Below are 14,918 nucleotides of genomic sequence, written 5' to 3'. Positions count from 1 at the left end.
AGTTATCAAAATGAGAAAGATAACAAACAAAGAGACTTAAAACTTAAGGAAAAGAAATATCTGTATTTCATCATAATTATCTCACAAGTGTAGAAAGTTTGACTGGAATTTTGTGTTTAACTTTTGGAAGATTTAATTTTGAAATCTATTCTCTGGTTTGTCTTCTTTGATGTACCACAGAGCCAATCAAAGTACCTGAATCTCCGGTCGGTACGCCCATTGCTACGCCACCTCCGACACCCCCACCCAAGGCACCCACACCACCGCCAACACCCAGGCATTCCCCGGTTGAACCGGAACCCGTCAGCCCGGAGCCTGTTGAGCCCAGGACCCCATCACCCCAGCCATGGACCCATGATGAGCTGCCGTTGCCGGAGGAGTTGCCTGACTTGGAGAGAAAAGAAGAGCCCATCCTCAGACCAATGTGAGTGTGAATGTGTTTTCACCAGTGACCAATGCTTGAAAGAGTTCCTGGTGAATCTACGTTGTAAATAAAAACTGAAAATGAATGTTGAGTTTTGTCACTGTTCTTTCTTTTACTTTTAAAATATTGTTGAAATTAAAATACATGACTTACACGGTTACAGCACACTTGTGAAGAAAAAAAGGAATTCTTTTATAAATTTCACCAATTATAGAGTACAAGATATGTCTGTACTCAAAGAGAGATATATAACACCTTCTGAATCAAAAGTTTGATGCTAATCTTGAGATGCAGAGACATCCATGAGAGTTAATGCATTCTTCTCAGGGCTCAACAGTGAAAGTCTATCACCAAGGACTAAGTAAACGGCTGAGGTATTTTTTTTTTAATTTGACAATGGAGGTTAATAACGATTCCTTTGAAGAATAAAGAGTCATCCTTTGGTAAAGTATTGGTTTGTCCATCATATTGGCATATATACTCTACCAGGGTAGAGATTGGTTTGAAGTGAATTGCAGCTGCTGGATTCACTTTTGAATGTTTTAATCTAGGGAAAAAACTGACACTGCACTTGCGTTTCAAACATTTCACATATAATTTGCGGTCATCATGGAAAGTTAGTACTTTTGATACAATCTCATATTGTAGGAAAATGTGTAGTATTCAGGTAGGAGATTTTTCATAGTTTGAAACGTAAACACCTAGTCACCAATAATAAAGATGCTTACAGTGCTGGGTTTTTTGCTATTGTATAACAGAATTGTCACATTGGAGCCAGATATTGAAGGAGGTGATGTCATTCAGGTTACGCCAACAATTCCACCACCCAAAGCACAACCCCCACCGTCACCACCATCAGAATCCAGCTCATCTTCACCAGAGCCAACCACCTACACGGAGACATCTGATCATGACATTTCTGAAGGGGAGTGGCTGCTTGATCGTAGTGAGGGACAAGTATTGCCTGCCCCTCACAGTAAGTAGTTGATCTCTGTTGAAAGACATCACCTAGCAAGTTGCTGATCAAACATATACACTTTGATCAGCTGTGTAAAATATTACTGGTGAAAATGTCCCGAGTGTACACGATGGCAATCTAAAAATGAATTGTAGATTTCCTTCTGTTAGAGTGCCACTAATACAAAACAGTACTGCAGTGTTTTGGCGCTATGAAATGGAAACTTCTAATGACCAGCAAAGTCATTTTAATTAAAATAGATTGCACATGCAAAGATTTGGTTTATCGGAGTCACTAATGAATGTAAATAATTTGTTTGAGAAAGAAATCTTTATTGATGAAAATTAACTTTATTGATAAAAATGTATCTTTGTTGATAAAATTACTCTTTTATGAGACAATATGGTCATATTTAATAGTACTGGCAACATTCCTGATGTCTTATCTTCTAGTGGAAACCTGAAATTCCCCAGTAATCCTGACCAGTACTGTACAGATGTTAATCAAATTCAGTGCAAAATGTTACCCAATTACTATTCCATATTATACCATATTAGCAAAGCTTTTATAAGTTTTGTGAATTCATTCCGTGAAGTTCCTCAAATATTGTCAAATGTCAAGTTTGTGTACATGTAGGCGTACTTTGATATCACAGAGTACTCTCGCTGAATAACAATATTGAATTTTTGTTCTTCCTATGTAGAAATTGGTGCTAACACTTTAGAAGCAGTGTATGGTCGCCCCACAAGACAGGCAGATGATTCTCTTAGTAGTCCAGACAGCACTTTACATGAAACAGAGGACATTGACAAAGATACAACACAGGTGAGGCGTAATATACTGTCATAAAAAAGCAAAACACAGTGCAAATGTTGTTTCAACATTATTCACAATTATGATTTTTTTAGACAAATATGCCATTTCTAATTCTACAATATGGGTAGATTTTAGTACCACAAGTGCAGCATATTGTTGCTGTAGTAAAGTATCCCTTGGTCAGTTGAACAATAAACCATACACACACAGTCTGTAACTAAGCAACATCCTAAAAAATCCTAGGAAGCAATATGGAGAATAAAGGTCTGGTTTTGCTCAATAAAACACAATTTTTACTGTTTTAGCTCAAATGTGAACAGCTGCTGTGATTTTTTCGCACAAAACAATAAGAAGTCATACTAATTGTTCATTATTTTCATCAGATTTAAATTTGTATTTTCTAATAGATGATTGTTTGAAGAAAGCTAATGATATACATGTAATAAGATGAGTTAGTTGTGCGATATTGACAGTGTGTTGTTTCACAGTGGCAGAGAGTGGCACGCCTGTTATCTGAAATAAATATTCTCGAAATCCAAGCAGGTGTCTCATTTACTTTTCCGATATTTAATTTCACTTTGGATGTCTTCTTTGTAGGAGTTTATTCGTGTTTCTGTTCTAAATTTTAGTTGGAGTTTATTTTTGTGTTTTTGTTCTAACTTTTAGTTGGAGCCTGCAAGTGAGGGTGAGGTGTTGGCAAAGAAAATGCCCGTCCACCGTGACCCCATGGTGACACTGCTGGCCCGGTTGAACCAACAAGCAGACTATGTCATGCCAACCCAGTCAGCAGCAAGCCATCTCAAGCCAAGACAACGACCCTCAGACTCGGACGTCAGTGTTGGTGAGGTCAGTTTAGGTCAACGACCCAGTCTGATCCCTCCGGCAGAGAGAGTCATGTACGGCCAGTCAAGGGAACCCAGAAAGGAGAGACAGGGTCCCCATATGAGACAGGTGGAGACGGGATCACCGGGGGAGGTGGAGTTTTCCTCTGGCGATGCGAGAGACAAACCCCTCCGAGTGTCAGAGCTTGAGAGCCCCAAGTCTGGGAAATCTCCGAAGAGTGCCAGCAAATCATCAAGGTCGCCCAAATCTCCAAGGTCAAGTTCACAGAAGACACCCAGTCGGGTCATTCACTACGGCGGGGGACCTGAGTCACCGAAGGGTGCTGCTGCTGAATCCATGCCAACAGGTGGTGGCAGGGTGATTGTGGTAGGTGGAAAGTCGGACTCACCGCCTCCTGCGTCCAAAGGACGAGTGATACAGGTTGGAGTTAAAGAACCACAAGAGCAAGAAGATGGTGTACCAGGTAGGAGTGTGGTCTTGTTCTTATGAGTTTAATTTTACACTGGAATGAAGAGATTTTGGGTTCCCTATCAACTTTGCCACATTTATTTTTTCAATCATTGCTCAAAATGTCAACCAGCATTTGAAATCGCCATATATTGGAAGTTGGATTACATCCAGTACACTGAAAAGTATAATAAATAGTTCCATAATTATCCCACAAAATGATTTACATAAAGTAAAATGACAACTATTTCACATGGTTGACTCATTTTTGAACTGCAGAAAAATTTCCAAATTGTTCCAGTTTGTCACAAGTGAAAATATTTTGCTATTGGTGACCAATCAAATATCTATTAAAATTTGTTCCAATACTCCATGTATAGCAGTTTTGATCACACCAACAGTCATTCTACATGCACATAGTAACATATACTGTAAAACATGTCCACTCAGCAAGAATCCTTTTTTATACGAATTTAGCTAAGTTTGTCATTTTGCTAATTTAAGTTGCAGCTAATTTATTTCTTTTCCTATATTTACCATGGTTAGGGTGTCATTGTAGCCAAATTAGAAACTTGCTGATCGCCATGAAAATCTGAAAATATTAAAACAGCATCCAGCTTAAGATATGATACAGTACTGTAAAACATGTTGTAACAAAGCAGCTTTGTTCAACATGTTTTACAGTACTGTTTTCATATCCTAACCGCCCACGGCTGTGTATTCTCTGTTTTTACCAACAGCCTTGTTTGTACAGAAATGGCCAGTACTCATAGTAGGTTACTGGTTCATCTCCTACACAGTATCAATTTTGTGGTCAATCACATAATGTGATACCATCGTTACACTGATCATACATAGTTTTGGCTCTAAGTAACGTACGTGGGCATTAAAAAAAAAATGACCACTTGAAGCAAACATACCATACCTCTGGTCATAACTTATATATATTTTTCTTTTAGGAATTTCGGTTAATATTTGAAATATCTGTTTGTTGAATAAGAAATTATTCATACTTTGTAACTTCCTTCTACACATTGGATCATACCTGGTTTTTTTTTTTTCACATTTTTAGTGATCATGAATCATAAAAAAGATTCAAAGCATAGCTTTTACACCATCTAGTTCTCCCTGAAAGAAGTAACTGTATATTAATGCTCCATTAATTCTGGAGATAAAACAGGTTGTGCCATGCCAATAAACAGACTGCATATGTTTTCCATCTGTCTTCTTTTATTGACACTTTAGTCTCTTGCTCTCATGAGAATCAACCTCTGAAATCTTGTTATTGAAAAACAGGAACATGGCGTTAAAAGTACACCCAAGAACTTGTCACTGTACGTTATGCAATGTGCTTTTGTAAATCAATTGATCATGCATGTAGTTCAGTCATACTAACATGCTAAACATGGCAGATGATTTATTTAAAACCAAGACTTGTTTCAAGAAAAAACTTTCACCCATTTTGCGCAATTTTTTTTCAAATCATCATACATGTAGTTTGATCACACTAAATGGTGAGCTAACCCTGGCAGACAATTTATTGAAAACCAAAATTAATTTAAGAAAAGCAAACTTTCACCCATTTTTGTGCATTTCACATATCAGCATGTTTTGCAAAATGTTGTTCATGTGCCGTATTCACATTGTTTAAGTCAGTCCAGCTGTAACATCCCCATTTACAATACTGGCATCACTCATTGCATTCATTCAGAAAGGTTTCTATTGAGAGAGTTGTGAATCAAATAGGGTCTTTGGTCCATTCAAAAGGGTCTCTATCTTTTACCATCTGTGGGCTCTCAGAGGGGCCCCCGTGCAGGCTTTTGTCACCAAAGCAGACTTCCAGGAATATTAATGATCCTTGCATAACCTGGTCTCAACAGCACTGCTTTTTGCATGCAAATGCCTTTACAATCTGACGATTCAAGACAGACCCCTGTTTTGTTGAACTCCATGACGTAACAACTTTCTAGTGATGGTCACCTGTGCATACGATACCCATTATGTTCTATAATCATTATTGACCTAAAGCACTGTGCATTGTTAGCTTGCACTGTTGCCATACACAGTAGCTGACACTATGTTATTATGATCTTTCTGAAAAACATCATGGCATAAAGAATGAATCACAGTATGACGGCAGAAGGATTTGTTTGCCATGTCTGAATCGTAAATAATGTTGGTACCATCACATCCAGTCTTGCAATGCGTACTTTCATGCAAAAGGACAATTCCTACCCTCTATTTTGACTGATGAGCCATCTTTTAGCAGTCAGATTTCTCAGATCCCTTCCTGTTGACTACGACTTTTGAAAAAGTTAGCTGCTCCCACACCAGTTTTGGCCGTAAATCAGATTTGATGCAGAAATTTTACCCAACCTTACATTCAACTTTTCGGATCTGCATTAAGTCTCAAAACAGCGCCCTCAAGTGACAGGATCATTTGTTTCTTTGTTGTTTCACGACACATACTGTAGTGTGGATGTTGATTATCGTATTTCAAGTTTCATTTTCACCAATGTCAATGTTGATTCAGTGCATTGAAATTCTAGGATGATTCTTTAGTTGTGATGTTTTTACTTAAAAAAAAATCTGACTAAATAAATTTGTAATGACTTGTTGTATTTCAAATGAAATTTTCCTGGCAGCTGCACATTATTAGCCCACATTTTCTGTACATTTTGATTGCAGTTTTGTTTTTTCTTCTGAACAAAAGTAGTTCCTTAATCTTCTTCTAAAAGTCTGTAGAAATCCAGAGTATACATTACCTATGCAATGACAACGTTTTTTGTGCAATAATGCAATGTCATTATCGACTATTATTCTTCTAAACTAAGCTGCCATCCTCAAAAATAATGATGGACACTATGCACATACAAGGCTATACTGACAAGTTGAATGCTGTGTGCTTCCACACGATTTTGGGAGTAAAGCAAGAAACTGCATTTTTACACATGGAAGCAAAACTGGAAACTTCATCAAAAAGTCACAGTCGCAGAGCTTTGACACACTTCATGATGAATTATGATGCAGCAGAGTGTATCACCAGATTACCTGTTCCATGTGAACTGTCATATATCAGAGCTTATCACTCGCCGACCATCTGTTTGCTGGAAACAGTGTATCCAGCTTTAGGCTAAGTTTACAGGAGTGAGATGTTGTTTATATGTTTTTAACACAAGGTTTTACCTCATCATAGAGTTTTTCTAAAGTTTGGTCAAAGCAAAGACAGATGGTTAAAAAAACTCAAGGTAAAAATTAACCGTGCAACAAGAAGGAAATTCGGAAATCACATGAAATGTATCCGAAAATGTTGCAGTGGATTGTTGTTTCATGCAGAGAGATCAATGACATGGTGTACTTTGATTAACCCTCCCTGTCAAGAATCAAATTTCACAATTCATTGAAAAACATGACACTGTGTTTACTTCTCCTCAGTTTCCAAGTCATGACTTTTAGATTGTATTATACTTTGATTCTGATATGCAAAGCATGATATGACTGTCTGCTACTTGTTTTATTGCTAGTATCATAGTTGAACAGAACCATTTCTCTCCGCCTTGTAAATGTTTTGAGAAAGAGTTTATCTAGATTTGGTCAGACAGCTGAGAGTGTAAAAATATGTCATGACCTCAGGATGAACTTTAAATTGTCATAACATCAATAGAGTAGTTTGTGTAAAAAACCAGTTTGGTTTGTAGCAAACTGATAACATTTTATCTATTTTGTCTTTCATTTCAGGAGGAACTTTAAGTGACCTCGGCACGCGAACTATGACCCCTGACCAGATGAACTTGGACGGCTTGCTGCAGTCTGGCTATCTCTCGCAAACATTCAGCCAATCCGACGGTGCTGATGCCGGTGCGGGAGAAGCTGATGAGCTGAAGATTCAAGACGGTCTGATTACAGGTGGCAGTGCACCTGGGACACTCCTCGTCACCCTCCCTTCAGCCGATGAGAATGAGGGGTATTTTTACAGCGAAAGCATCAGTGATGTCTCAGAAATAAGTGCCGGTGACGTCTAACTCCTTTACACAAACTTTGTCACCTTGCATAGTTCTGTCTCATTAATGTAGAGCATAAAGTGATGAATGAATTCAGAAATTACTGTTTGGGATATAAATATTATGCTCAGGTGTAGAATGGGTAATATAATTTTGGTATTTGGTTTAATTGTATGTATTTGTACTTACATATTATGTTGTTTCTTCATGGAAAATTATGATTATCGTAAAAATTGTTCACGTTCTTTTTAATGACCTAAACACATGCTGCACTGAGAACGACTATTCCCAAATGCAGACTAACATGCAAGGAGGTGAAGGGTTATTTAATTTCAGATTTATCAAAGACACTGCCTTATCACTGCCAGTCAAATGTATTTTTTTTCATGAATCATTTTAAGATGCCAAACTTTTTCCACAATGTTAGACAACATTTATGTTAATGTCCGACCATAAGAAACACATGAATTTTTGCTGTGGCTGTGTTAGTTGCCATGGTGATTGTCGAAGGTTGTTGATTTCATGTGGTTTAGCTCCTTGGCAGGTCGTCATTTACTGTTGCGAAAATGGCCATGTGATTGTTTGTCAAATCCGTTAAGTCAACATTTATTTTTGTTTTGTATGATGCGTATGAGGTCCTTGCTTTGTTTCAATGTGTGATGCTTCACCTTGGTGGACAGATGTGAATCTGCAAAGGTCAGAGTTCATGAACCTAAGGCACCTATTTTGGATAGAATTGCCCTTGTGACATAATCAGCATGAATGCAAGCTGGAATATTCCATCTTTTGGAGCACAGTGAGTCACTTGGGTTTGAACTGCTCATATGACAGTGATGTCATATGAGTTTGTGGAAGGACTGCGGTTGAAATATACAATGGTAATCACATGTCAAACCAATAAACAAGGATAATGTAATCTGTATTTGTGACAAAGAAAAATTATTATGTAGACATTTTCATTCAGAGGGAAAATATCAAAGTATGGCTCATATGTGAGAACAAAAACGTCATATATGTTTTATCTATTGTGTTTGTCTATTTGTGTGATGATAAAGGCCATTGTTTTTACATTATGGATGCTAAAAAATTATTCAACAGTAGAAATGTTGACATTAATGAGAACATTGTTGATGTTTCACTAATTACAAAAGTACTTATTGTAGGATAGCTGTTGATGAAAACAACAAATGTCCAAATTGGTGTGTTTTTTTTCACATTTTTATGAAACGGGAGTGCTGCACCATGTCAAATTTGTAGTGCTTAATTGATGTATCACTGCAGCTGAAATTCAGGACATCAACTTGAAATTCGCTCCTGGCCACATCATGAAATTTCAATTTGTTTTGCCGCTTTTGATAGCATAGTGAATGTGTTGTGCAGTCACTGCTGCTTTTCGTGGTTGGTAACAGCACAAAAACTTTGCATTTGGCACCCAGTATGTACAACAAATACCATATGTAATAGCAACGCTTGTTTTATTGGTGATATTTCACTGCCATTTATTTCAGGTCATAATATTTCCCAGCAGAAACATGATTCTGCCTAATCTTGCCAAGGTACTTGCAGTCTCATATGTTGATATGCACCTGAGAAATTTTCCATATCACCTTGATGAATTCAAGCTGCCAGATGCCTATTCAGTTCCTTGTTGATCAGCAACGATTTTTCACCATGTGATTTTTCCCTGATTCAAGCAGCAAAATAAATAATGATTTCAAGTGGCTATAATTACTGTTGTAGCAATTGAAGTACGTCAGAACCCCACAATGCGTCACTTGCCTATTAAAATACCACTACTCTTTTCAAAGAGCTGTAAATAATACACTGAAAAGAACAAAGCAACGTAATATTGAAATGCTTCTTTCAAAGTTTTGAAATACAAACACATTTTCAACAATGAAACTAAATTTTAATATGACTGCCGCTGCAATGGTCATTACAGTAAACCGTACATAAATCAATATTATCACTGCCATGGTATTCCAAATACCATCAAACACAATTACATCATATCAGTTACATTTTGTCAGATGATTTTGAGTATTTTGGAGAACAGTTTTTGACATTAATGAAATGCTATAAATTTCAATTATTGTAAAGCCCTAGAGAGATGATTTAGATAGCTGTAGTTCAAACCAGGTATGCACATTTTTTACCAAGAAATTGTAACTTCTCATAGGCAACTGATATTTACCTAGTCTTTTACATTGCACGTGTTTACTTATATACACTTTGAAACATGTGATCTTCTTGTAGTTTGATATTTTGCCAATTAAACATTCTCTGCTTGTCTGTTCAAGCTACATAACCACCCTAAACAAAATGGTACATCTGAAAAAATAATTTTCATACCAGTTGGCGAGAAAAAATAATTTTCATACCAGTTGGCGAGTGTACGCCATGCCCACAGGCAACAGTTCTTGCAGAGGCTTTCAAAAAAATGTTGATTTGTAAACTACTAGTACTTATTTACCATATTCATCTGTGCATATGTAGTATTATCTGATATTTTTCTGAACCCAGTTTTGTGAGTAAACAGGTGACTGCGTGATCATCACTTGTTTCAGAGGTTTGCCTGTAATTTAATCTCAAAGGTTGTTCATTATCATGTGACCTCAATTACCAATTGCCTGTCCAGTCATGTTATTACATCATGTGTAATTTCCTTGCTGCTAATGAAGTACTTTGAAAATAGCTTCATTGAACCCAGCTGTTGCTTTAGCAGCAATATTCCACTCCGCAGTGATTGTAGTATTTTATTGCCTTTACTGTCCCCCCCCCCGCCCCCCCCCCCCTATACCATTTCACATTCCTGTAATTCCACAGACTGTGTCCTTTTCTTTGAAGTCTGAAAACATTCTACTGTCTCTTTTCTTCAGAAGCCTTTAAGGAAAGTTATCTTATGTCCCTTTTTTATTGTTGTTTTGCTGATTTTATATGATACATGGTTGAGTCTATGTATAGCCATGGACCCTGGAGCTATAAAGTCTCACTCCACAGTCTATAGTATTAGCCTGTGTATTCTTTCTGTCAAATTTGAAAACAAGCATGAATTGCTATAATTACTGAATGCATTGTCCACTTACACTGAATTGCAATGGATTTTTCCTCACATTCATACATAAATGCACCGTCATTTCTCACAGAAACCAAATTTACAGATTCTGAATGCAACAGCACTATGAAAGCCCTGCAGTTCACCTCCGCATTTCTAATTGATGCATTGTAGTCGTGGAGCGATTGATGTGAGATCTAGGGTACTATTTGCATTTTCATGCACACAGTCTATGCAGTGACATGCACTATTCAATTTGGGAAACATTTGAATAACATTGATGAAAGTGCTGATGAAATTACCGCCTGTATTATTTGCATTTGTGACTGCCAACTACCCCCATACTGACACCTAGATATACAAAAGACAGGTTATTATTGTAATACAGAGTGGCTGGCTTTGTAGTCAAACCAGGGCTTTTGTTGTGTAATAATATAGTCTACAAATATGCCTATTCATTTTACTTGATGACTGATGATAGAAGGACTGTGACTATAGGGTCAAAGAACTTTTAACTTTAGCATACACTGTGTATCTTTTTGCATAGTAACTTTAAAAACTTAAATTTCACTTTACAAATACCTAGGTCTGTTCATAAACAAATCCATCATTTGTTTACATAGAACTGAAGATATGTTGTACTCCAGTGCTTTTGCATTCAGACTTTTGTTTTCAGTGTTCAAATGTGCCATGACATACCACCATCGACATCATGGTTTTCAAAAGACAGTACATACAAAAGTATTTGTGTTTTGTAATCATATTTGACAATGTCAAGATTTTTGTTATGGAAATCTTGGTATTAGAGTCTTTTTAAAGTATAGATAATTTATACCATCAGGTGAATAGCAGGTGCAGGGCTCAGTCTTGTGGTATGTCCATGGCTTCATGGACCCTGGGCACCCTACAGATCTGTAAAAGGGCTGCCCTGCAACCACAGTCAGGTGACATATAATGAGACTGTTTGAGTGTATATTAGAAATATACTAACCAGGAAATGTTCAACGACACTCTCAGTGTAACCTCCTTCGTCGTATTTCCGTGTATTAACCACATTATGTTTTTATCTTCCAGTACTTTATATTGGGCCATGCAAAGTATTGTCTAGTCTGTGACATTCCAGTGCATGGGTTCCCTTGAAAATGGCTATACTGATCAGTCAAATCCAAATTTGACAAGTCTAAGACCTATATGCAGATTTAACCACACGTCATCTTTGTCTGTCCTCTCTTATCTTCACCATCAGTATACATAGCTGATGTGACATACGGTAGTCAGAACTTTCATTCTATGATTGTATTACAATTTTTTTCCAATAAAAATTCAACATCAATTGTAGATATATTGGATGATATATTTTGTGGAAGTCCACATATTTCATGATTGTAGATTTGTAGAGATGATGATTATATTGAAATTATTGTAATTATGAAAGATGTGATATTTTTACAAGATCAATGCAATAAACTTGATTCTATTTAAGAACAGCATTTCAAATTTGTTTTATTCTGTGGACACTAGTCTGTGAATCATAACAAATATGTAGCACACAGATTACATGCAGCTCTTTCTGTCAAGTATCGTTTCCTGGAATAATTTTTGCATCGGCTTCATGTAGACCCGTTTCTTCAAACACACAACTCTAATTTGGTGTGCCTGTACAGCACATTCTTTGGTAAGTCAACAAAACAAGTACAGAATACAACCATGTTAGTGGATATTTTCCTATCAGAAAGTTTAGGAATAAACCTGAAGAATGAGCTAAAAATGCCACTTTTGGAATCATTAGAACAGGCAGTGAAGTTTTTTTCAAGTGAAATGAATGTGCTCCATGACCTGACCAAAAACTAAGAACATGAAAGAATCCATTCTGCTTGGTTGGGTCATGCACACATGATTTGAAAATCCAAAGTAAAATACAACAGGACATTGTATACCCCTTCTATCATGGCTTGTATTAGCAAAGTACGTCTTGACTTTCAAGTGGTATATAAGGCACATTGTTCCAGTATAAGCTGTTTGTTATCTCTTGCCAAGCAAAGGTTACCATAAATATTTGGTTGTGTGTGTCCAAAACGTTGTAAACCATAGCCCTCTCAGCAACAGCTACACACGTTACTGTGACTTTTGCACAAGTTCATGGAGAAGAAATAACGCTCTGGCTTGCAAGAACGTTCTGAAATAATATATGAATATATAGCTGGTGATGATGATGCTTTTAAAGCGAAGCAGGCCCACACAACCATTATGGATGCAAGCTCAGAGTATGCCGACAGAAAACCCAAAAATGATTGTCCTCAGTACCACGTTCCTCTGAGGCGTGACCTTGCAAATGTCTGGCCCCCTGTCTGATTATATTAATCATCCAGATTCCAGATGGCTACGCTCAGGGCAAAATATGTTCAGTTTCTCGCCTTCCTACCAGAGGCCTCTAGGGAGTCTGTGAATTGCTCAGTACCCGTGGGGCAATAAATAGCAGTCTGTAAACATGCATCAACAAAACAGGTGCCAAGGATTCTATAAAGACCAGCCAGACATTCAACTTATGAATTTGCAATGGAATTTCTGTAACAATTAACTTTCTCGCAAATATTCTTATAAAGAATGTTCAAAACAAAAGAATACAGTTGACAAACACATGTTAGCCCTATCAGTAATTAAACCAAGCATGCAGTTCAAGTTTTCACCCCTAGATTAGAGAGGAAAAGACCAAAGATGTGATTTTTGGTGAAGTTGACTGTTCATTTGTCAGTACTGAAGGAAAACAAAGCCAGAAAATTTACCTTTGATTCCTGACCTCAATAGTCTACTGTACAAGTTTACAAGTTCATGACCTCAAGTGTAGATGTGTTACCTTGACCTGGGTAAAAACACAACCTCATTTATGGCAAAGGGCAAAAAATAATTTCAGTTTTAAAATACAATCCTTAGTCACCATGATTTTATAAATGGTTTATATTTTTCATCTAACTTATATGTAGTCCCTCAAATAAATTATATAGTTTTTTTCTTTTGGTCTTCTGATAAGATTTGCAAAAAAAAAGAAAATATACAAATCAGCTTTGGGCAATGAACATGAACAATTTTTTTGTGAATGACGACTTCCTTTATAGAAAACTGTTACCATGGAGACGAAGTGACAAGAAATACAGACTTCCTCCCTTTTCAAACACACTGGCGGTTAGCTGGTCAGCTGTCAACAATGTCTTTTCTAAGTATACTGCTGTTACTTTAGAGGGAGTGCCAAGCTTGTTTTGGCAATGACCCACTAAACTTTGCATGACACTTTTTTCAATAGTAAGGGCATTCAAGGACAACGTCCAAAGATTGTCAAAGATTTGACAGGAACATTGCAAGAACAATGACAGTCACAATTTGGATATATTTTAAGCAAGAACTGGTAAAATTTGGAATTTGCTCGTGTCAAATGCCACGAAATGAGTGGAGGGATCATCAAAATTTAACGCATGTTCAAAGACCATGAAATTAGCATCTCCACAAACACAAACTACGCTTTGTTCAAATTTGAACAATGAAGCCCATCTCCATGACCCTCAAGGAATGAATGAAATCTACACTGGGTCAGGGCGAGTCTGCCAAACCCGGTCTGGAGACAGACAGCGTTTCAGCGATCTCCCCCTTCTGAAACAAACACGTCTTTGTTGCAACTGTGAAAAGGTACAACCATTGTGAGTTATGCGTGCCATTGTACTATAGGGGCAACCCCTAACGCGAGAACAATGCAGTTCCCTGTTCAGGTAACGCTGAAAGCAATATCAGATCTTTAGCCTGCCACTCCTAGTACTGAATTTTATCGTATTAAGGTTCCTATTCATGTATTAGTGGAGTGTGGCAGCTGACTTAAAAGGTTGGCATTACAAGATTACTTTCCTCCTGCCAGACACAGTAATGTGACTGAATTTCAAACTGATACCAGAGGGGTAGAGGGAAAGACTTTGAATAAGAAAGTCAGGAAATACATATATCACATGTTTGGTTTCTTAGAACAAAAAAGTTGTGCAGATGTAGTAACTTTGCATAACTATATTAGTATGGGCAGGTTGTCCATACCACACAAGGATTACATTTTGACAGAAATTGCTGTTTATCCAACTACCGGTATTGCTCTTGATGTGGTTATGCTCACAAGTAACCAACAGGTCTATGAGAATAATCCCCTTTCACTCTTAACAAGCATGGATTGCACGGATGTTTTCTTTTACCACATTCCACTTCTCAGCTTTTACCTTGGGATAAAGAAAGCGCCTAAGTAGACCACTGATCAAGCCTCAAGATAGCTCATTGAGAATTAAACACAGCAGAAAAAGGCTGGCATACCAACAGAGCAGGAATACCAATACACTGGACAAACAC

The 14,918-nt window shown here is 37.3% G+C and overlaps 1 protein-coding gene across 4 annotated transcripts in view; it reads left to right on the top strand.

Moving 5' to 3' along the window:
- Positions 1-12,041, top strand: part of LOC139149818 (protein TALPID3-like) — a 98,792-nt gene extending 86,751 nt beyond the window's left edge. For all 4 annotated transcript variants that reach the window (XM_070721812.1, XM_070721811.1, XM_070721810.1 and 1 more), the window contains 5 exons: positions 181-424; positions 1,183-1,400; positions 2,086-2,207; positions 2,865-3,504; positions 7,227-12,041. In XM_070721812.1, the coding sequence (XP_070577913.1) occupies positions 181-424; positions 1,183-1,400; positions 2,086-2,207; positions 2,865-3,504; positions 7,227-7,510 (1,508 nt within the window). In that variant the 3' untranslated portion in view covers positions 7,511-12,041. The remainder of the gene's footprint in view (positions 1-180; positions 425-1,182; positions 1,401-2,085; positions 2,208-2,864; positions 3,505-7,226) is intronic.
- The last annotated feature ends 2,877 nt before the right edge of the window (positions 12,042-14,918 follow it).

Source organism: Ptychodera flava, chromosome 14, assembly GCF_041260155.1.
Source record: "Ptychodera flava strain L36383 chromosome 14, AS_Pfla_20210202, whole genome shotgun sequence".
Taxonomy (NCBI): Eukaryota; Metazoa; Hemichordata; class Enteropneusta; family Ptychoderidae; genus Ptychodera; species Ptychodera flava.
This window is presented reverse-complemented; position numbering and strand designations above follow the sequence as displayed.